This window comes from Rhineura floridana, chromosome 18, assembly GCF_030035675.1.
Source record: "Rhineura floridana isolate rRhiFlo1 chromosome 18, rRhiFlo1.hap2, whole genome shotgun sequence".
NCBI classification, from domain to species: domain Eukaryota; kingdom Metazoa; phylum Chordata; class Lepidosauria; order Squamata; family Rhineuridae; genus Rhineura; species Rhineura floridana.
Genome location: NC_084497.1, coordinates 22,080,135 through 22,104,605, shown reverse-complemented (window position 1 = coordinate 22,104,605; position 24,471 = coordinate 22,080,135). Strand labels below are relative to the sequence as shown.

General features: G+C 45.0%; 1 protein-coding gene across 13 annotated transcripts in view; it reads right to left on the bottom strand.

Annotated features, from left to right (window-relative positions):
- RERE (arginine-glutamic acid dipeptide repeats) overlaps window positions 1-24,471 on the bottom strand; it is a 410,266-nt gene that overhangs the window by 58,032 nt on the left and 327,763 nt on the right. For all 13 annotated transcript variants that reach the window (XM_061601794.1, XM_061601797.1, XM_061601792.1 and 10 more), the window contains one exon: window positions 21,212-21,292. In XM_061601794.1, the coding sequence (XP_061457778.1) occupies window positions 21,212-21,292 (81 nt within the window). The remainder of the gene's footprint in view (window positions 1-21,211; window positions 21,293-24,471) is intronic.

Genomic DNA, 24,471 nt, shown 5'->3' with positions numbered 1-24,471 from the left:
AACTAAATTCTGGTGTGGTTGCCATGGCTACCATCCGCACCAGCCTCCTCTGCGAAGAGCCACATATGTGCTCACGTGATGCACTCAGCCAGGAGGCGGAAGGCCACGCACATTCCAATTTTATAACAATTTGCCATAATAGGGGAGAGATGAGAAGACAGTCAACTGGAAAAAAAAGATGGATTTTTGTATTGCAACAAGGAAGAAAGCCCAGCCGACCGGGCCGGGCAGCATATTTGCTGTCTGTCACCTTGTGTGCAACATGCAAAAAAAAAAAAAAAAAGATATCAAACTTCAGGGCAGCACTGTGGCATAATAATAACAATAATAATAATAATAATAATAATAATAAATAATAATAATAAAAATTTCTGCAGCACTGATGCAAAGAAAGGAGAATTGGCTAACAAGTGCTCATTTCTGGAACAAGAAGCCAGATTCCTACAACGTGGTATGTTCCAACAAGCAAAAGCTTTTTCACCTTGTGTTGGAAAGAGCTCCTTAAATGGCACAGGGCCTTAATGGCAACTTAACATGCTAAAGAAAGGGGGTGGGGAGGAAAAAATCAAATTATCCAAAAGAGGAGACTGTTTCCTTCTTGGCCTCCAACCCGAGGGATGGCTCCTGCACGGCTGTACAGGCTGTACAGGCTCAGGCGGGCATTTTAAAGGTTTTCACAGGAAAACCACACGGGGAAAGAAGCGGGTGACTACAGCAGGCAGTCTTGCTGGTTTTTGCCAAGCCACAAAAAGTACATCCTTCCTGAAATCAAGAAATTTCAAGACTTTAAAAAAAAAGGAAGTAAAAACAGACTGTGAGGATGGTGTTCACTAAAAGGTGGGTCAGAAATGCTTAAAACAAACAAACCCACAAATAGTATGATTGCAAAAATTAAAGAAAGATTAGCAGAACATACACACAGACACTGTTGTGCCAGACAGACCCGGAGGTAAGAGGTGGAGAGGGGGCAGGGGAGGAGTGGGGCCTGGCTGATCCAATTGGCAGTAAGAGCACCACCAAAACCACCTTATGATTTTGGGAAAATGTAGGGAAAACAGAATGACTAGAAAGGCCTCTGAGATCAACACCTTGGCCTGCAATCATAGCTTTAAGACAGAGATGGCAACCTCCTGGGCCCAGGAGCGTGGTGAGGCCTTCCAACCAATTTCTTCTGGCTCCCAAGGCCCCACTGATTTTTTTGGTAGCAGTGCTGAAGGAAAACAAGTAAATGGAGTAGACACAGCGCTGGGGGGGGGGCAGAAAAGGGTTAAACTTCTCTGCCCCAGCCCAGTGCCTGGATGAGGATGCAAATTTTCCCCTCCTCAGTCATTTGCTAGGAGTGGGGAGGGGTGATAGCCACTCCTTCCCAGCTGATCAGCAGGTATCAGCTGAGGAGCAGGCGTGCGTGGGGCTCTTGTGTGTGCATCTGCAAGAGTCTGGGGCGCTCGCATATGGCCCCTGGAGGGAGAATGCAGCCCTCAAGTGGGGGGGGGGGGATAAAAGATTAGCCAACCTTGCTTTAAGGTGATATAAATGTCTCCTCTTACCGCAGTCCAACCATCCAAAGACGTTCAGCAGTAGATGGGCAATGCAAGGATGTGCTGGGTAGGTAGAAAGTCTTTGATCGTTAACTTAAAATTCTGGGGATTTAAATTAAAGAGAGTGAGAGAGAGAGAGATGGCATGACAGTTATGAAGTCGCAATCAGTTCGCCTACTGGATTTCAGCTACTGGGCTGGACCAATACGGCTGCAACATTTCAAGGAAGGACTTTCGTTGGCATATCTACTTTGCTCCCAGTCCCTATAAACAACTGAAGTCACTCTTAAGCCATTCAGCAATCTGTAAATGAGAACCCTTACAATGCCCGTTTCCCCACTGCATGGGCGGAGCAGAGGAGGCCGTCCTTCAAAGGCTTTGAATTACCACACATTTCTGTATTTCACGAGTCAGGCTGCAGAACACAGACTCTGAACCTCAGAAGGTGATGTCATAATTAAAGCTCGTCGTGCAACTCATTAGCTGCTTTTTGTGGTTCACGCGCGCTTGCTAAATTTGGAAACATGGAGTGGCTTTCGGCAAATGTGAAAGAAGTCTGAGGGTTCCGCCTGCCGAACCCAGCCTCCCAAAATAACGTCAGCCATTTGCTACAAAGCTGAGGCCTGCACCGTCACGAAGGGACTCTGGCTGGGCCAAAGAAGCCCTGAGGAAAGGCATCAAAGGAGAGGAGGAGGAGACGGATAAACTTCTCAACAAAGGGCCGTTACTTAATTGAAGGGTTTTAATTAATGGGTGCACAATTTCCCTCTGAAGATGAGATACCAGGCATCTACAACCCATCATTTGCGTGTCTCATCCCCGGGTCATGGCATGCTGTGGGGCACAGCGTAAGAGAAAGCTGCCAAAAGCGAGCCTTCAACAGGGCGATGTTGGGGATAATAATTAACGCGAGGAAGCTCCACAAGACCGAGTGCTGGCAGTGTGAAACAGCTGTTTTCTCTGCTGTCCTTCAGGAGTCGGGCCTGAAGGACCAAAATGGAAGCCTCCATGCTGCATGCCATGTGGATGAAGGCCTTGCTGCATGGGTTTCCCCAGGCACTGTAGCCTGTGCCAAGGCTGGAGGGGAGAAACTGCCCAAAACAAGAACATCAAGGACTACAGACAGTGTGGTGTAGTGGTCAGAGTGTCCGACTGTGGCCTGGCAGACCAGGGTTCAAATCCCCACCCAGCCATGCAGCCCATTGGGTGACCTTGGGCCAGTCACTGCCTCTCAGCCTAACCTACCTCACAGGGTTGTTGTGGGGATTAAATGAGGAGGGGAGAACCATGTATGCCATCTTGAGTGTACCCTGAGATGGGATATAAATGGAAGGAATAAATAAGTAAGTAGATGAAGTTACTATGTCAAGTGAAACCTTTGAGCTTCTCCACTCCCCTTCCTAGCTGAGCTCTGCTAGTGATGAGTCACGTGGAAAGGGTGTGTTTGCAAGGCAGCGTTTGGTTGGACCGCCAATGCAGAGACACATGACAAGGAGATGCTATAAAGGAGGGAGCAGTGGCCTTCCAAATGTTGCTGAACTACAACACTCATCAGTCCTAAGCCAGCATGGCCAAATAGTGCAGCCAACATGTGGAGGACCACTGGTTCCTCACACCTGCTCTAAAGCGTCACTAAGGGCATGTTCACACTGAGGGTGTGGGATGGACAAGAGGTTTGGGGGGTGCTAATTCAGCATGGGGTGCCTCGGAAGACACAGGACCACATGGGTTGTACAATCTGTGGTTGTGGTTTTGCAAAAGCTTGTCAGCTAAAGGCTCGAAACCAGAGATTATTTCTCGAAAGCAGAAGCAAAAACGGCAACGCCAGAACAGCCTTTGCCAGCCTGGTGCCCTCCAGATGTTTTTGGACTATACCTCCCACCAGCCATAGCCAGCACAGCCACAGGATGTTGGGCCTGATGGGAGTGGTAGTTCAAAACAGCTGGAGGGCACCATGCTGGCGACCCCTTGCCAGCACACCATGAATTCTCCCACCCTTTTTACCATCACACAAACATGCAATTAGCAGAGAGTACCTAACACCATGTCTGTGATGTTGTGTTGCACGTACGATTACTTGTTTCTGTAGATGATGAATGTTTGTGCTCAATAAGTCAAACTGATTGATTCCTTGGATCAAATTATCCAGCAACACTGCATCATTTATGCTGCTGACAGCACACAGCCAGAATCTGGGCAGTGGATTATTGGTCTGTGATGCAGATGAGTTAAGTTCAGTTGGCGATCATTTTCACCTGGCCAACTTTAGATTTTCCCAATAAAAGGCATCTTTTGATATAACTGGTGCATTTACTGTTGAATCCAACACAGTGACAGCCATCTATACTGAAATACACTGCGGCAGAAACAGAGAAGGATAAACTCCTGTGGATGGCAGATGGTTTACCAAACTGAGCCAAAGGTCAGCCAAGGAATCTATCGAGAAGCAAAACCCATTCACACTGTGGGAACCTTGACCTGGATACTCCTGTGCATGTATATTTCAAAACTGTAAGCAGTACCAGAAAAATGGCATCCCATTCTTAGAATTATGCAGCCAAAACATGGGGATTTGTTCTCCCTCTAATAGCAAACTCGGTGCCACCGTGACAACAGAAAGACAGCCAAGCGGGTCCGTTTGGAAACCAAGACAGAGGCACCAAAATGCTCAAAGGCATCTTGAGGTTTCCAAAAAATACAATTAAAACAAACATTACAGACCAAAAGGAAGGCAAAACTCCCCTGAAACAGCCCACTCAAGATTGTGTATGCTCAGTGCTCACTAGGTGCCACAGAATACTATCAGCTGGAAAACCAAGGGGGCGGGGAGAGGGGAGAAAGAAAATTGGCTTCCCTAGAGCTCCTCTCAGATGACAGGATTTTGGAGGAAGGGATAACCTGGCTGGGTGGAACCCAAACAGAAGCATTCTCAAGCAAGGAGGTAAAGACATAATCCAATATTTTGTTGCACATCTCTCTTGTACTGAATCCATGTGTATTATTTATTCTCATGGAGAAATAGAGGTCTAACGGCATTAGCAGAACAGCCAAGGATTTCGACACTAGTGGAAGCTGCTACCATGTTTGCTTTCTCACTGTCTGTGCATGTGTGCATTTTTAACATATAAAATGTGTGTGTATGTGTCTGAGCTTTTTCAGAATCCCACTAAAGTCACCAAATTTGGCAAACATCATTGCCAACAATAGCTGCAACCACATTTCTAAACTATCCAACGGCTCATGTCTTCAGCCCCTTTCCTGTGCTAAAAAAAAAAACAAGGCAGCCATTTTTGTAGCTAAAAAGCTTCACAGATGAAAGAGAAACGCCCCAGATTTTCCTTTTGAGGCTGAAGCAGTCTTCCAATCTAAATAGTACGCAAAGCCAGAGATGAGAGGTAACGTTTTGTCCCCTTTTTGATCACAATGTTGTTTCTTTTTTAGAAACTTGAAAGCTTTGCAACAGAAGGATTAGCTTCTAAAAACTGGGCAGCAGATCATCAAATTGCATGGGATAATAGAAGGTGCCTGGGCTGTCAGAACACAACACTGAAGGCGTGGAAGGCCTCCTGTCTCCATATTCTGCCATTGCAAGGAGGTGAAAAGGTCCAGATACACAACCCACTGAGTTATTATGAGCTTTGGATAGGACAGTGCAATGGGGGAAAGGGAACATAAGCTATTTGAGCAACCTAATTGTCTGCACGGAACACCTCGTGCATTTTAGCAGAGGGCCTGGAAAATGGCAAAGACCCACCCAATTGGATTTCAGATCCCAAAGCTGAAACAACAACAAAACACAGTATGCATTCCTGTGAAGCGATTGCCTTTCCGAATGAAAACCATCAAGACACTCAAGCTCCGCTAGTTACCGTGATAAATGAAAAAGCTAGGCAGGACGTGTGGCCTTTGTGTCAACTGAATTGGAAAGAAATCAAGCATGATCCCAGAGAAATGCAGCTGTCAAAGCTCCAAAAACACCCTTTTTTGGGTCAACTGGGGAGCGGGGTGGGGGGGAGGAAGGAAAAGAAAAGAAAAAAAGCCACACAGCATATTATTTACAATATTTCTATCCTGCCCTTCTACCCTACAGTAGGGAACTCAGGGCGGCTCACAATGACATCATACACAGGAAATAAGACAAAAACATTAAAATAGATAAAAATACATAAAATACCGTTCAAATGAAATTCAAAGGAGCTTAGAAAGCGATGAGGATGTAACACTCAATTGCAGAGAAGGGCTGTGCTTAGTGGTAGAGCATCTGCTTTGCATGCAGAAGACCCCAGATTCAATCCCCAATGGGATCTCCATTGCTCCATGGCTAGGAAAGATTCCGCTCTGCAGCCCTGCAGAGCTGCTGCCAGCCAGTGTAGACAATACTGAGTTAGATGTACCAATGTTCTGACTCAGTATAAGGCAGCTTCCTATGTATAGGCCTGCTGCCAAATGCCAGCAGGTCCACACATCAATCATCACCTACCCATTTTCAGGGAGAAAAATGTCCACGTTGCTCAACATAGCTGCGTCATGTGGGATTCTGGGCAGAGCTGCTGCCAAGAGCCGCATGGGCTGCTGTTTTAACATAAGAACATAAAAAGAGCCTGGCTGCTGGATCAGGCTGGTGGCCCATCTAGTCCAGCATCCTGTTCTCACAGTGGCCAACCAGATGCCCATTACAGGAAGCCCACAAGCAAGAACTGAATGCAACAGCACTCCCCGCCTGCAATTGGCCTTCAGAGGCATACTGCTTCAAACAGTGGAGAGAGAAACATCTTTTAACATAGGAACATAAGGAGTCTGTTGGATCAGGCCAAAGGGGACCCATCTAGTCCAGCATCCTGTTCTCACAGAGGCCAACCAGATGCAAGCAGGACCTGAGTACAACACTCTCCTTTCTTTCACCCGGTTTTGCTGGGCCACCTCCAACATCACCAAACGCCTGTTCCTATTAACACCACACACCAAAACACTCCTCGCTGTTCAGAAGTCACAAGATGCTTTTCCCAGAGTTGATGCCATATCCCATGATACCGTGACTTTGTGGAAACCTGCAGGCTCGAGATTAGCATCCTAATAGCTTATTTGGTACCACAACAAATCTTGGGACAGAACCTTTATGTCACCAAGATTTACAAGGCTGTGCGGCATGTACCACAATGGCCAACGATGCACCACTCCTATCCTTGAGGAAGTCACGGTCTCTTTCGAGAAGCAGGATGTAGGGAGCAGGGTCCAAAAAGAGTGCTGTTGGGATGCTGTAACAGCAGAACAAGGCACCCAACACAGATGAGTTGAGATGAGGGTGGGGGCAGGTTCACAGAGTTCAGAAAGTAAAAGAAGGCTTTCAAACCTTCTTGGGTTGCCAGCTAACAATCCTGGGAGTTTTACATTTCTATGGTCTATTTTTTCTTCTTTATTTGTTGATGTTCCTCCAAGGTCTTCTCCCCTGGTGCCCCCACACTCTCAGGATGGTTTCATTCTTTTCAGTAGTTCAGTGCAATTCTTCAGCACAGTGCTTGTGTGCAACATTGCCAAAACAGAGACATATTTGCTAGCATCATGACCTCATGTTTGGAGACTATAGGAAACATGGGGCATCCTTCTACTGTTCTCCCCAACAGAAAACCAAACTCTACCGTGAAAATACAATGAGCCATGCTCAGAGTGAAGAACGGCAAATACACCTCTCCCTCGAAAGAAGCCCCCCCAAATCACCACACTCAAAAGTTAAGGTACTTTCACTACAAGTTAGATTACTTCCTTTACTTTTGTTGAGCCAAGACTCTAATATTAACATCATGAACAAGAAGAAGAAGAAGAAGAAGCCAAAAACTGGACACTTTTGAATCCCATTGATGTCTAGGGGAAAGTTAGGCACTTGCTTAAATAAATCCCGTCAAAATCCGTGGATTTAAAAGTACTTTACATTTGGCTGGATCCTGTCCAAGAGTTAGCTGATCTGTTATTGGAATTAGTAACATCAGTGCATGGGAAACTTTAGGGAATAGAGTCATACTGCTAACACAGGTGTGGGAAGCCTTTGGCTGCGCAGATGTTGCTGAACTACAACTCATATCAGCCCCAGCAAGTATGGTCAATGGCCAGGGATGATGGGGGGGGGTAGTTCAGCAACATCTGGAGGGCCAATGTTCCCCACATGTGTTCACAGGTACAAACCCTCGCCTATGATGCTTTTTAACCCACAGCCAATGGAAGAAGAAAACTCGAGTCAAGCCACAACAAGGAGAGATTACAGCAAGCTTAGACTGTTGTTTGCAGCTCATGAGGAAGTACCTTAATTTTTTTCCCTTCTGCAATAGGTTGGTGGGAAAGAGCCTTTTCTGTGGTGGCCCCCACTCTCTGGAACTCCCTCCCATGTGACCTTCGACATGCTCCTTCCCTAGGGGTATTCCGCAAGGCCCTGAAGACGTGGCTTTTCCAACAGGCCTTTGAGGTCCTTGGGAAGGGTAAATCTTTATGATTTTACCATCTATCATATGCTGCTAATATAAATGCTTTTATATGTATTGATGACTGTCCAGTATTTTTATCTACTGTTATTAATATGACTGCATTTGATATCATTGTATTGTTGTATTTGATATTGTTGTATTGTTGTATTTTATCTCATTTTAATGTACGTCGCCTAGAGTGGCTAATTGCCAGATAGGTGACAAATTATTATTATTATTATTATTATTATTATTATTATTATTAATAGAGATCCAGTGTGGTGTAGTGCTTAAGGTGTTGGACTACGACCTGGGAGACCAGGGTTCGAATCCCCACACAGCCATGAGGCTCACTGGGTGCCCTTGGGCCAGTCACTGCCTCTCAGCCTCAGAGGAAGGCAATGGTAAACCCCCTCTGAATACCGCTCATCATGAAAACCCTGTTCATAGGGTCGCCATAAGTCGGGATCGACTTGAAGGCAGTCCATTTCCATTTTCCTTCTGAAATAAAATAAAAACAGGCCTGGGTGTCCATTGGGCTTGCATCTTATCACATGGATGTGGTTTTTTTTTATACTGGGCAGAATCTGTCAGGAAATGGAAGCACCCTGAAAATGCTTTTGCTACTTTCAGCTCAGTCCAGAAGAGAAAGCAAAATTAAATTTTATATGAATGAATGTGAATATGAATATTAATGTGTGGGGGTGGGGGTGAAGAGAGATTTGATTCATTTCTCTTCCAGTCACTGAAGCTTAAGTAATGAAAGTTTGGGAGCCCTGGCAAGCCTCTTCTCTCTTTCTATTAAAAAAAAAAGAAGCAAGGCAACATAATTAAGCTTACTGGCAACAAAGCTAATCAATGCTTCAACAGGCACAAAGGGCAAAAGAAAACATTTCCAGCGTATCACATCCTCCCCTCTGGCCCTGCGCCCAGGATTTTCAGTGCAACTTTTAAACAAAGAAGAAATATCTGTTTCGCAAGAGCGTTTGCAAGGCCCCACCCCGAGGAACCTTAGCTGTGTAAAAAGCTTGTGGCAGGCCAATGGTTCCTGAGGTCAAGAAAAGTCCTGCCTGCACATCCAAAAGACAAACAGTCTTCTTAAACTCTACACTATTCCAACTGGTCATCAAGAAACACATGAACATCTAAGGCAATCTTCCCCAACCTGGTGCTCTCCAGAATTTTTTTGGCTACATCAGCTGTGTTGGCTGAGGATGATGGGAACTGTATATCAAACAACTGGAGGGCACCAGGCTCGGGAAGGCACTCTAAAAAGCTTTGTGTGAGCCTAAGGACAACCCTGACCATGAACCTTAATAAGGCGATTCCCTGACTTCAGAGGCCTTCGCTGGCACATCACCAAACAGCTGAAGGATCCTCCCCGCGAGCCAGGAATACAAACTATGCAAATTCATCCAGATACTGTTAGATATTCATGCAGGCTATTCAAAAAGGGTGGTGTTTCTCAAGTTGTTTCAAACAGGAAGGAAGGAAGCTTGGCTGAAAAGTTGAAACTGCACATTATACTTCTGAGACCACGTGTATTATTTCTTCAAACCGTGCAGGAGACACGCATTTTAGGACAGGATACTTTGTGAAAGAGAAAAGGGCCACTTGGTCTTCCTTGTTTTAGCAAGAGCATTCAATTTGAGAGCTGAGAGATGTCTCTTTTTGTTTAAGTGGGTAAAATATATTAGATTACCATGGGGTATAAAGGGAGAGATTCACAGAGGGTCACCTGTTGCTCTCCAGCAACAGAGAGAGGGCTTCCCCGGCAAGCACCAGAGGGCAAATGATTTTCTAACATTCTACTCGCAGGAAGCCATTTCCATATTGACTTGTCTGCTGAGGAGCCCATGCACAACACGCCTTTTAAACAGATACCTTATCCCAGTCTGCATTCCTATTGTAATTGCTTTTAAGATGTTCTTAAAATATTTTGTTTTCAATATGGTTTTTAAAAGGTTTTTATTTTTAGTGTTGTATCAGTGTGGTGTAGTGGTTAAGGTGTCGGACTACGACCTGGGAGACCAGGGTTCGAATCCCCACACAGCCATGAAGGTCACTGGGTGACCTGGGACCAGTCACTGCCTCTCAGCCTCAGAGGGAGGCAATGGTAAACCACCTCTGAATACCGCTCGCCATGAAAACCCTGTTCATAGGGTCGCCATAAGTTGGGATTGACTTGAAGGCAGTCCATTTCCACTGTCATCACTTGTTTTAGTGTTGTATCACTTATTTGCTACTCTGGGAGGAAGATCGGGATATAAATTTAAAAATAAATAAATTAATTTTTCTAGTGGGGCATCCCTGGAGATTGCAAAAAATTTACACTGCCCACTGACCATCACACGGAGGAAGCTCCTTATACTGAGTAGAGACTATTGGTCCATCTAGCTCAGTTCTGTCTACGCAGACTGGCAGCAGCTCTCCAGGGTTTCAAACAAGGGTCTTTCCCCAGCCCTAGGGATCTTTGGCATGATAAGCATGTGCTGTTCCACTGAGCTATGGCCCTTTCCCAGTGCATGTGGTGAGCCATTAGCCTTAGCCATGAAAGCCGCAGGAATGGAGTACATGCCTTAAGGCAGTAGTTTCAATCATTAGAACTATGCAAATGTGCGATATGGGGCCCATATATATTTGTATGATAGTAGCATCATGGATAGGGCCCATCTTAATTTAAACCAGGCTGCAACCTGGGTGTAAGTTCTGACCTGCAAGCTAAATACCAGTGCCCTGGCCTGCACCTAAAGTCTCCTGTGATTGTGCTCTGTGGAAGAAGATCAGTAAAGGCCAATCTTCGTCTTGGTCAAAGATCTTTCCATCACGAACCCCCTTATACCCCAAAGCTTCAAGGGAAGACAAGGGCTCCCTGGAACACAGTTTGGAAATCAATGCCATAGCTGAATGGTTTGGGCATTAGTATGTCTGTGAAATGTCAAATGTGGTGTGCTGTTAGAGAAGAGCTTTGTGGATACCATGGACTGCGAAAAAGACAAATAATTGGGTGTTAGAACAAATTAAACCAGAACTGTCAATAGAAGCTAAAATGATGAAACTGAGGTTATCATACTTTGGGCACATAATGAGAACACATAATTCACTAGAAGAGACAATAATGCTGGGAAAAACAGCAGGGAGTAGAAAAAGAGGAAGGCCAAAGAAGAGATGGATTGATTCCATAAAGGAAGCCACAGACCTGAACTTACAAGATCTGAACAGGGTGGTTCATGACAGATGCTCTTGGAGGTCACTGATTAATAGGGTCATCATAAGTTGTAATCGACTTGAAGGCACATAACAACAACAAAGTCTGTGATGTATGTGTTTGAAAAAACAATTAAATAACTAGGCCTAGTTAATGGACTAGATCAACCTTTGGGTCCCTATACAGTTGGACTACAGTTCCCATAATTCCTGGCCGCTGGCCATGCTGGCTGGGGCTGATGGGAGTTGTGGTCCAGCAACATACGGGGACCCAAAGGTTGGGAAAGGCTGGGCTAGATTTTACTTTTTATGCCATTTTCCCACAAACAGCGGTGCTCAAAGCAGTTTGCAATATAAGAAGGACAACAACTTAGTAGTGGCACTTTGTACTAAGAAGACTCAGGATGCAACGCAGTATGTGGGTGCAGGGGTGGGCAGAGAATCCAGAGACAGGGCAGAAAAAAAAGATTAACAGCAACAGCCGAACTGGTCTTGCACATTAAAAAAGGTCATTATCAATAAGCAAATCCTCATATAAAAAAAAAAGAGAGGAGGAGGATCAGTAAGTATTGGGGACAAGGGGAAGGTCTGTGTGTACACCTAAGGAGAAATCTGCTTGGACAGTACATCCAGCACTCTTGAACTCCTACAGTGAAAGGTAGGCTACAAAAATGTTAAAGTTGATGCTTCCTATCTAGAGAATGGGAAAGCGGAAATTCCACTGCAGAGGAACTTCAGCAACCCCTCCAGAGATAATTCAATATGGATATACAGCTTACGATGAGGTATTAAAACAAATATGCACCCTGACGCACACACACACACATTCACCCACTCACTGAAGCAGCTTCATAACCAGCGTTGTTTGTGAATTCCAAGAAACCAAGAATTTCAGTGCAGTTTCTAAAGGTTCAGTCTGCATCTTGATTCAAAATGGCATCAAATTGTATCTCAACTTAGACAAAAACCTGCTTCTTGATCCCAGGAACCATCTTGCAAAATATGGTTGTGTGTGTGTGTAGAAAACCAGGCAGGAGGGCATCCATTTCCCCCACAAAATTTGACTCTGCTCTCCCAAGTCGCTTCCCCTCCCAGAAACCAGCAGCAGAGCCATTGGCTCACAGTACGGACAAGATGCAATCTGCTAATGGCTCCCCTCTTGCTTGCAATAATATTTTACTTCTAACACACAATAAACCTGCTGAACAAAAACAAACATCAGGGTTTCAATCTCCTAAGTACACTAGAAAACAGAGCTGCTGCATACATAGTTGGGCTGATTTACTGCCTGTGGTAAACAGAGTTGCAGCGTCCAACGTTGGCACTAGGAGGCCAGCTCTGGTTTTATGGTTTCAGAGACAAATGCATCTGGAAATATATGTTGGTAGGCGTGGGGGTGAGGACTACTGAGGCGGGGCAGCAGCCAAAAGGTTAAAGAACCTGGCTCTGCTCCCGGAGGCTGCAGGGGACCGATGCCTGCTCTCCCTCACTTCAAATGGCTGCCTCCAACTCAAATGAGCCCCAGTAGCCAATGTCTTAGACCTCAGAAGTCATAAACAGGTGTAACAGGGATGCAACTTCACAGTTAATAAAAATACCTTCACCATCCTCATCTGATTAAGATGCTGCTGGGCTATGGATAAATTCTGGTCACCTTAAAAATTAAAAACTATTTAAACTGTCATAGCTCCCCATATGATGATATAAGAATTCTTTATTCTCTGCAGGTGTTGAGAACTCTTTGTTGGAGATCCGTGTATGTGTGCGCGCATGCAGGCGTGCATGGGGTGGTGGGAGTAGTAAAGTGTGTGTGTATTTAATTCTTTTCTTAAAAAAATGCCCTAAGTTATTAAGGTGTACCTCATTGTTTTGGTCACTTACTTCCTAAACTGAATTATCTTTGGAAGGACTGCTTCAGTCCTTCTGTAATGGGATGTGGCTTCTCCATCCCAGCTTTCTAGCTGGCAAACACTTGTGTTTCCCCCCCTCAATTTGTAGTCCACATTATACTGGGGTAGGAGGCGGTAGAAACAAGACTACATGCCTCCTGGATACACACAGTCTCGATGTAGGCAGAAGCATACCTACAAGGCCCATTCAGAACACCTGCACAAGGTAACTTGAAAACAAAGATGCGTTGGCCAAGAAATCAACTCAGAATTATATATGCAGCTTAAGTTTTAAGCTGTGAAGTCAAACCCAGCAAATACAAGCACATGTCTACGCGCATGACATGATTGCATGAGTTGTTACATTGTGTGTCTTCAGCAAGGCCTTTCTAGCTATCAGCTAAAAGGGTAGGCAGAGCATCAGCACCATTTCGAAACCAAGGCAAATCAGGATGGGAGAGAGACAGACTTTTCCTTCATATCCCACAATGGACAGGCATCTTCAACAGCTTTCAACGCATCTCCAGTAGCTTATGTGATCGCACCTACTGCTTCACCCTTTATCATCTCTCTTTGGTACTAAAATGCCAACCAAAGTTTGAACAGACATCACTAACTAAATCTGAACCTGGTCAAATTTTCAGGAAAAGCACATGAGAAACATGTTGGGAATGAAGCAGGGGCAGCTTCACTTGTTTCGATGGCTCCATTACATCAAAAACTCAATCCACATGGAAAGCTTAACACGGTGTGGGGAAAAGGTGCTGTTTGGGGCGGGTAAGACCTGTTTAAGAAAAACGCAACTAACTATTCTCACCAACATGCTACCTTTCCATGTGCAGGAAGCTTTTGATACACAGAAGTGTTAAAAAAAATGCCAACTTCACGCTCCCCTCTCTACCACGCTGGTTTCCCCCCCCCCATCTACTGTCAGTGTGTCTCTCAAATGCACACAAGGCCTTCCCATGCTGAGAATTTGTAATTTCCGTGTGTGCTGAGGATCTCCACCCTTATTCCTCAGATCCCTACGCTTGTTCCTGGAACTACCAGAAATGGGGGTGCGGGTGCTCCTGGCCTGCTGGATCAAGCCAAAACCAGTCCAGCATCCTCTTGGTGGCCAATCAGATAGCTCCAGGAAACCCACAGGCAGGGCATGAAGGCAAAAGCCCTCTCTCACTGTTATACATAAGAAGGCCAAAGGCCTATCCAGTCTGGCATCCGGTTTCTCACAGTGGCCAATCAGATGACTCTCCCAGACGCCAGCCTATGGGAAGTATGTTTCAAGGTGGCTTAAACGAATGGAAAGAACCCCTATGGGGAAAAGGGGGGAGATGGCTTCATTCAATATGGAAATGGCACACCAATCCTGAGCAAACCAACGGGGCTACCGTTTCAGTCTCTAGTGTGGGTTAGTGTGTGCAAAGATTTCAAGATTGATAGCACGGCTCAAAGGCCTACCTCTGTACATATTTAAAGCGATATTAAAGAAAACCAAAGGAAGAATAATGAAAGTTAAAAAAAAGAACACCCCAGTGTGCACTGAGAAGGTTTGCTACAGTTATTTAACAAGGAATGCAGTTGGCCTTGAGGAACAATCCAATGGGGTCTGAAACACAGGATGGGGTTTAGCACAGGACTAGGCTCCCACCCTCCATGAATAATGCCCTTTCCAAGCAATGAACCACTCCTAAAGCCTGTTGATAGCCAGGGCTGTGCTAAACCCCATTGACGCTTTTCTGCTATGGCTAAATATGAAAGGGGGCAGTGGGGGGGGGGGGAGAGAGTCAGGCCATTATCTGAATTAATAAACTGAAGGCCAGCCTGTGCGTTTACTAAATCAAAATAGCCTCCTCCTGTAACCATAGAGTGAGACGAGGAGGGCCGGCATGAAAAAGAAGCTGTGGCTGTTTATGTTGGCAGCCGTTTCCAACCCTAATGGGAAATTTCAGCTTTGGCTGCATCAGGAACAGAGAGAAAAGGGGGGGGGGAGAGGTAAAAGGTATGGCAAAAATGCTTACATGGCAACCTAGGAAATTAAGTGCCAAGGCCAGACACTATATTAATATGGCTCATCATTAGGGAAAGAAACCGTCTACAATAAAATAAGACTTCCTGTGGGAAAGAAGGGCAAGAGAGTAGTGGCCACTCTGTGCACGCGCAATTAAGACTCTGCTCCCGGCATTAAAAAAAAGTGTTATGAGATCTACAGTTAAAATGGGGGTGGGGGTGGAGGAAGAGAATGTCTGAGGTGCAGGGAAGCCACCACTTTGCACTGAGGATGCAAAAAATCCTTGCCTGAGCAATTATCCTATTCCCTTCCTTAAAGGGAAGTTGCAGTTTGAGTGAGGGGAGGTGGAGAGAGAATCATTAACTCCAGCCTGTCTGCATGCATCCTGCATGGATGGTGCCGGGACTCTTCCGATTACAGGTGGAGCTGGGGACCCAACAAAACTCCCCCCCCCCAAGATCTCGGAGGGCTTAAAAAAAAAAAAAAGGACAGCACCCTTTCTATAGCAGTCTGCACAGCATTGCAACACATTGGTCACAAATGTGTATTTCTGTGTGTGGGTGTCTTTTGAGTATCAGCTGCTTGAGAAAGCCAAATTGTGGGATTATGTAACATGAGATTAAGCATTAATGAGCCAAGAACTCTGCCGTTTATTCTAGGGCCACAAACGTAAAATTAAGTGCAGCACTGCAGTAATTCTTACTTCCTAATACACGAAAAAAACCCACTGCTTATTTAGCCTCAGCAGCCTGTCCCAACAGTGCTGTGCAAAGTCAGCATATCTCCTCGATAAGAAGTCCTAGCCGTCCTGATATGGGAGCTTTCCCCTTTTTTGGTCACTGACAAACATATAATCCTTCACTGAGATTCCTGCACAGTGCAGTCCCAAGGAAGACTGCGCTGTCCTCAGTCACTGACCCATAGATATGGCCTTTCAGGGTCCAAGTGCGAGATTTATGTTTCAGTCTGATAATTATAAGAACACAAATTATTTCAACTGCAACATGTCATGAGAACTAGTAACAGAGCAAGCTGGAAACTAAAAATCAACAGCTGCAAGATAAATTTGAACCCTGGGTTTATTGCAAAGAAAGGATGAAGGCTGTATTTGGCGTAATCAGCGAATCCATAGGAAAGTGATTAATTAATTAATCCATAGGAAGGCCTTAATTATTTTCTATTACAAGCAAAAGGAGAAGAAGAAATGTGGCTTCTTCTCATAAAAAGAACACACAGGAGGCAGAGAAGAATGAACAAATGAAGGAACTGAAAGATGAAAACCAACCTATAGCAAGTGGAAAGCTAGTCACTGCAACAAGTGAAGATTACCAACAGGCGAACAGAAACTAAACTTTTTGTAAACTGGGGGGGGGGGACAGTTCTTTCCATTCAGGCTATTACAGTACAGCAAACAACACGAGATACGTGTACAAGCAGGCAAATAACTTTTGTGGACTGATTTGCAAGGAAAATATACAGCATTATTTTATATGGCAATAACTGAAAACAAAGAATTCTAACACAAGCTCTTCTTCTCCAAGGGATTGCTTGCTAAGGTCCTGATCCAACTCAACCCCTCCAAACTTGTCAGGTTTGCCTACATCAGCAAACCACAGGCTGAAATCAGATGTGGCAATGGCCACCAACTTGGTTGGCTTTTAGACAGAAGCACAGAGCAGAAGGCTATCAATGGCCACTGATCATGATGGCTATGTTCTACCTCCACTGTCGGAAGCAGCGTGCCTCTGAATTCCAGACGAGAGAGAAGAATACTGGGAGAGGCCTGCGGTGCTCCTGTCCTCCCTGTGGGCTTCCCAGAGGCATCGACCACTGTGGGAAAGAGACGCTGCACTAGATGGGCCTTTGGTCTGGCCCAGCAGGGCCTGAGTTCCTGAACTACTTGCTCACAAGAACATGGAGCACAATGCAGAAGCTGTTTATAAAAATATGCCCACCAGGAACCCACGGTCACTGAACAGAGGTGTCTGGAACAACCCTGAGAAGGAACCGTAGTAGATACATAGTTTGGGGAAGCCATTTTTTCCCCTTTTTAACAGAGGGGACAGGAACACAGGAATCTGCCTTATACCACATCACCCCATTGGCCTATCTAGCACAGTGTTATCTACACTGACTTGTCTTCAGAGGTTCAGGCAGGGGGTCTCCCCCAGCCCTAGCTGGAGATGCCATCGAGGCCTGAACCTGGGACCTTCTGCATGCAAGCAGGTGCTCTGCCACTGAGCTATATCCCTTCCCTTAACACACAGGAACAAAGCAAGCTGCCTTATACCATGTCAGGCCATTGGCCTATCTAGCACAGTATTGCCTACACAGACTGGCAGCGGTTCTCCAGGGTTCCAGACTGGGTTCTCTCCCAGCTCTACCTGGTGATGCTAGGGACAGGGCCTGGGACCTTCAACATGCAAAGCAGATGGTCTACCACTGAACTATGGCCCTTTGCCATAGCTTCTGGCTTGGTTGTCTGTGGCAAGAAAGTCTCCACTAGGAGACTCAGAAGGGAAGGATTCAGCAAAGTTGATTCTTCTGCTCTTTTAGGTCCCAGGTTGCTAATGTATTTTATTTATTTATTTATTAACTATCTATCCTGCCCTTCTTCCCAAAGGAGCACATATGCATATGGGACAGCAGGCTAGTGAAAACTGTTTCGGGCTGGTATATTTTGAAAGACTTGCTTGCAAGATTGGACAAAACTTCAAACCAGGAAAATTTTAAGCTCACACATACATTTAATATACATGCAGTAAGTTCAGTTCAGAGGAATAGTAGCCCAAGGCTACAGTTCTAATGTAATACGAAGAAGACACAGCCGCTGAAATCGAGTGCTAGAGAGAGAGACCTCACATATGAATTTTTCCAGCACATAAGATAATTTTCTCTGTGCCACTCAGCTGAAGAAATCTTAAGTTTTATTTATTTTTATTACATTTCTATCCCTGCTTTCCTTCTGCAGAGGGAGGCATTCTAGACAGGGTGGTCCAGGAGAATGCCTGTCTAATTGCCACTTTGCCTGGTGAGACAGACAGAAGAAAGTTTTGTGGGTTTTTTGCATTTATATCCCACCTTTCCTTCAAGGAGCTCAAGGTGGCATACATATTTCTCCCCCTTCTCATTTTGTCCTCACAGCAACCCTGTGAGGTAGGATAGGCTGAGAGACAGTGACTGCCCCAGCGAGCTTCATGGCTGGGTGGGGATCTGAACCCTGGTCTCCCAGGTCTGACTTGGTTAACTACAAAAGTTTTAATCAATTAAAGCTCTATAAGTTTGCCTTTGAATGGACAGCATCTTATCATTCCCTCCCTGGGCAAGAGAAAAGGAGAAAGCACCTTTTCCAAAATAGGGCCTGACACCTGCCATTTTCCTATGCAGAAAAATCAAGTGTTGAACACAACAGTTTTGAATGAGGAGCCCTGTGGGTCTGGTACCAGTTCTGTTTTCTGCAATGAGGGGACTGCTGGTTAGAGGAAGGAATCACAGGCAGTTCAAGGTGACAAACAAATACCACAGAACAGGATTGTCCTGACTCTGGGAAATCAAGTGGCCCCAGAGATCTCTAGTCCTGTGATGTTGCCTTCTTTAAAGCCTCAAGATTTATCACACACCCTCCAGTCTTGACAACCTGCTCCTGTCACTACAAGCTTGATTGCTGAGATCAAGGCCCAAAAGCTCAGTATGTAAATTAAGAAGAGGGTGCCTTTCAGCATGGACAAAGTACCCTTCATTCCTTTCCCACCAAGGGAACCCAACTCATCCTCAATGATCTTGGATAGGGTTCTAGATCAAAGGGTGTGACTGGTAGGTAAAAACTCCTCCTCATTTGTTTAAAAATAAAAAGCGTTAAGTAAATTCTGGGGGAAAAAAACAAACAAACCCAAAGGGAGATCCCAGTCGTAATGCATTCTAACTGGCATTCCCAGTATCAAATTAAGTGCAGTCACCACCTGAAATAATCAAGGCCAGGTAAATCTAGCTTGCAAGGGCAGAACCACTCTCCTCACTGCGCCATGTTCCCAACATGCAAAAGCAACTTGTCTCTCTCTAGGTTCCTGTTTGATATGGGATACCTCTTCCTTGCTTTCTCAATTGTGCACTATCCCATTTTTAACAACATCAGGTGGAAAAAGAAGAAGAAGCTGGGAGTAATTTTAGGAGGAGTAGGAAACAAGAGTCAAGAAAGCCCATATCTGAACCAAAAGCATATATATAGCACACGCAGCAACGGGTCTGTCTCTGCCCTCCCCCCCCCACCCATGTCCCCACAATTTTTGTGCTCTGCCTAATTGAGGAGGTGAGATCAAGCAAGAGGAAGACCTGTGGGCAAGAACAGGAAACAGAGATTAAACAATCAGTTGTAGGTCAAAGGTTATTTGCAGATCAGTTACCACTAGAGGCACAAGAGGCCGACACTCAATTGAGACCGACTCACCGGGCACCAAACCAGTCATACTTTAATGCCTCATCTTTCTAACGCTAAATGTTTAGTCCTCACATAAAAAAAAATGTGACACCTGAGTGGCAGAATCCTGAGTTTGTATTTCACAGAGTCTGAAACTTTACAGGTCCCCCCTCTGCTCTTTTTCTTCTAAAGGGGAGTGCACAAGATATGTGATTTGGCAAGCTCTAAGGGTGGCTGGGCAAGCTGGGCTTTTCCCATAATCCGAATGCACTCTGCAAAAACTTAAAATTAAGAATGCACCCCGACTATTTGCAAAGGGGGAACATGGATACAATGGATGTTTCATAGCAGAGGGTGAAAACCTGGGAAAATAATTTAAAAGGGTTTCACTAGAGACTGGAAACAAAAAAAGATCTGCTCACCGTATCATTTCTAAAAATACTCTCATAAAGGCCAGTGTTTTGTGTGTGTTTTTTAGAATGTGTCGGTTTCTTTTTTTAAAATATGAAATTTTCAGTTCTCCAAAGCCGTTTTTCTTTCACAAAGCCTATGTCCAGGGAGAAAGTTATTAAAATGCAAACGTTTACTTTTCCTCTCCCGAGTTTGCCTTTTATAACCATTTGTCTATAGTGTGGGACACAAAACCAGGAAAAAAACTCTGCAGGAAGTCGGACAGTCTGATGCATGCGATGTGACAATTAATCCTTCAGGATGACAGACCCTCTTGTCACAACACCGTAGCTCAACAGTCACGTTTCGCACTGTAAAGGAAAAACCCCAGAGCCCAAGTTACTCAATTCAATTAAAAGCATGACTCACGATCTCAGTGACTCCCTCCCTCCCTTCCTCCGTTCGGGGAAATAAACTGAGGACATTTTCACGGCAAAGACGCAATGAGAAACTGTTCTTCAAGCAATTGCTGAAGAATCAGCTGAACGTTGCTTAAAAAAAAAAAAACCCGCAGAAGACCACCCAGGAAAAATAGCTCTCTTTTTATACCTAAGAAGGAAAACCTGCTGTCCTAACGCTTATCCTCTAAGCGGCAAAAAGAAAACAGAAGCTTCTAGAGAGCTAGGAACTATTAGACCTCAACTGATCTTAATCTCCTCCGCTTTGTAAAAAGAAAGCCAGTTCCTCTTTTTTTCCCCTGCATCATAGGCACCTGCAAGATTTTCAGCAATAAATAAATAAATAAACATGACAGCTAGACAGTTTCGTAAAGCTCAAAAGCGGGAACAATCCTAAATCAGCTGCAAAACAAAAACTGTCATCTGCCAACCACTGAAGCTTAAGCAATACACAACCACCTACGGTCACAGTGTGGGGTGGAGGACACCCACCCCACCCCACACAGACATCTATTCCTCGAGATGCAATTATAATCTGTTTTGATATGGCCTGCAAGTTTAGTAACGTAACCAATATTATCACATCATCCCTTCACAATCAGGTCTGAGCAACTACCACCACCATCTGATGAGACACACAAGTTTGCAAAGATAAAACGCTTCTTTCCAGTTTGTTTGGAACAACAACAAAAAAAGCTCTGAATACTCCATTCGCCAAATTCTCCAAAGCAGCTGAGTTAAAAGCCCAACACAGGGTTAAAAGGCAACAGCTTTGAAAGATCAAATGAAGGAATGCAGAGGGCCATAAAAACACGGCACAAAAAAACAAGTTACATAAAGTCCACAGATACTTACTGTCTCCTTATTGGGAAGCAGCTCTTTTCGGATCCTGAAGAAGTTCTTTCCATACTGTCTGAGTCCTTTAATGAAGCGTTTCTGCGTTAAAACAAAAATAGAATGTCAGCAGAGGAGGGGAGAAAAATCTCTTTAACCAGCACGGCAGTTAAAAAAAGTTTCCAGCTTTAGGGTTGCAGAAAAACATGCACAAGTATACAGGTTAAGTTCCACAGAAGATGCAAATTTTCCAATTTGGGCCTTGAGACTCAATCCAGTATTCAAGTTTTTTTTAAAAAAAGAGGAATGAAACTATACAAAATGACATCAACTGTGTGTTTTGTTTGGAAAGCTGTGGGAATGTAAGCTGCTGGTCTTTGTGAAAATAAATGTGAAAACCTGAAGCAAGATCTATTTCCAGCTTCAGAGGGGGCAGAGGAGGGACAAACACCCTAAGATTCAGGAGGGAGGAGGGGGTTGCTTCCCGTAGCTTAGCAGAGGAGAAAAGATGAAAAACTCCTTCCACACGCAAAAGGATCCAGGCTGCAAAAGGATCCAGGCTTCGTTGAAAGTTAAAAAAAAGGTTATATATAAAAAACGACGGCTTCCAAATAAATCTCTTCCAGGAAAAGAAATATACTGCTTTGCTATTCCACCACCCCTTTAAAAAAATAAAAATAAATCCACGTTTAGTCCCAACATCTGGGGCTGCCAGAGACTTCCGTTCAGTTTCACAAATAATCCACTTTGACAATGATTTAAAAAACCAAAGAAAAACAAACCACACGAAAACATCCTCCCTCCCCGCCCCAAAACCCCAGGACACTCCTCTGTTTGCAGATTTCTTGGATCAAACACTCCTCTCCTAAACATGCACAATTGGGGGGGGGGGGAGAGAGACTCAGAGGGTAAAAAACAAGAGTTTAAAAAAAGTGATGTCTAAATCCAGATTGAAAAGGGAACCTGAGAAGCAGCGGAAAGGGGAGCCCTTGAAGGATTTTTTCAAAGCTCGCACAGCGATTGCATAAAGGTGTCACACACACACACACACACACACACACACACATACACCCTGTGGAAAAGGAGGTGGAGGGGTGATTTTCCTTTTGGGAGGGGGAGGAGGAGGAACTCTAAAGCCACAGACCAGCAGCAGCCAAAGCAGACAGCAGCTTTCTCTTTTTTGGGGGGGGAGGTGAAGAGAGAGGGAGAGCAAGCGCTAACTCAGCCAATGCTGACAGTGAAGGGAAGAGTCGAACCCGTCTCTTGGGTCTCCAGGTAGGGGGTGTCCTGCACGGAGGCGGCAGCAGCGGCAGCAACAGCAGGAGGAGGATGGCTTGTCACCCGGGGAGGCTCTGACACTACAGAAGGGGAGGGGAGGAAGGAAAGAGGCAGAGGCAGCTTAACATGTGATCTGAGCTGAGCTGGGCTGAGAAGCAGAAGGGAAAGTGGGGGGAAGAGCCACTGGGTGAGCTGCAAAAGGCGGCCTGGATCACCTAGGCAGAATCCCCACTGAAAGGCTGCAGCGCAGGGACAGAGAAGAGAGGGCCCTCCAGATGTCGCCGCCGGGCTGCAACCCCCATTGCCACCGGCCACTGGCTAGTACTGGCTGCGGCTGATGGGAGTGAGGAAGCTGCCTTATAATGAGCAAGACCCACTGCTCCACCTAGCTCAGTATTGTCTACACGGACTGGCAGCAGCTCTCCAAGGTTTCAGGCCATGAAGTCTCTCCCATCTCTGGAGATACCACTGGGGACTGAGCCTGGGACCTTCTGCGTGCAAAGTTGGGAGTCCAACATCTGGCTACCTGCTGCACCAGCGCCACCAGGCAAGGAGGTACTGGTGGAAAAAGTGCTCTGTAAAGGCTGCTGCCATGACAACGGCCAAGTGCCTTACAAACAGTATCAGGGTGCAATGCAGGGGTAGACAACATGGTGCCTTGCAGACGTTGTTAGGATTACAACTTCCAGCGCCCCTGCAGCCAGCGTGGCCAACGGACAGGGATGATGGGAGACGCAGCCCAACAACATCTGGAGGGCGTGACATTGGCGATCCCTGCTATAATGATTAAAACACCCCTGTAAAGTAGGTTGCAATATGACACCCATATTACAGATGGGTGGGTTTAAGACTAAGGGAGGGAGGCTCTCCTAAAATCTTGCACTTATTTAAAACATCTGAATCTTGCCTTTCTGGCCTCAGGACAGCTTAACGACACAAAAATAAAGAACAACATATCACCGTAAACACAATCCCAAATCAATCCCAGTGAGTTTGCGGCCAAGAGAAAATTCTAACTGGGAATGATTTGTAAAGATTTATAAGAATCCAACAGCAGCATACAGAGAGTAAAGAGGGAGATTGTATTTATTTGTTACCAAGTTGTCTGCTAGATTACAACCTTCCTGATACCCCAAAACACCCACACTGAGTACCTGGTTGAAATAATAAAATATATCCAACAAACTTGTCCAAGTATGTTTGGAAACCAAATAGGTTATTTGTGCTTTTTGCACAGTGAAGGGTTCTAGATCATTAAAAATATTAGCACTGCAATGATTTACATTTGATTTAGTCTCTATATTTCAGGGAGGTTTTGGATGGAACTTTCTAGCCCTCTTTGATGGTCCCATTTCCCAGCCTTCTGGCCCAGCAGTAATTTGCACAACCATTATTGCAGGAAACTGCCTCTCTGATCATGCCTTTACGCTCAAAATTATGTGAAGCAGTTTTACTATTGACATCTTACCTATAAAAACTTATACTATAATTTATACATTTTATTTATTCCTGCATTTGTATCTCACCTTTCCTTCCCTACTTTATCCCCACAACAACCCTGTGAGTTACATTAGGTGGAGAGTTGGTGACTGGCTCAAGGTCACCCAGTGAGCTCCATGGCTAAGTGGAGATTTTAAACCTGGTCACAGATCTTCCCTTGTGAATCCTGGGGATTTCAGTTCCGTGAGGAGGCCTTGGTATCTTTAAAAGGATTGTCAGCATTTTCACGTAACAAATTCCCAGCGCTCTTTGGGAGAAGCCTAATGATTAACCAAATGGTATAAAACTACTGTTATGTTTGTAACATAGCAGGAGACACCAAACATTTTGGCTCTGGGGGTACATTTCTGAACGGGAAAAATTGTTATGAAACATACACACCCCTCACAACCAAGCACTCATCACAACCTATAGGTTTCTTTCAAACTTAAATTACAGGGAGGTGGCAGCTGTGATGATCCCTCTAGCATAGATATACCCAGTCCTACAGCTTCATGTTCCTT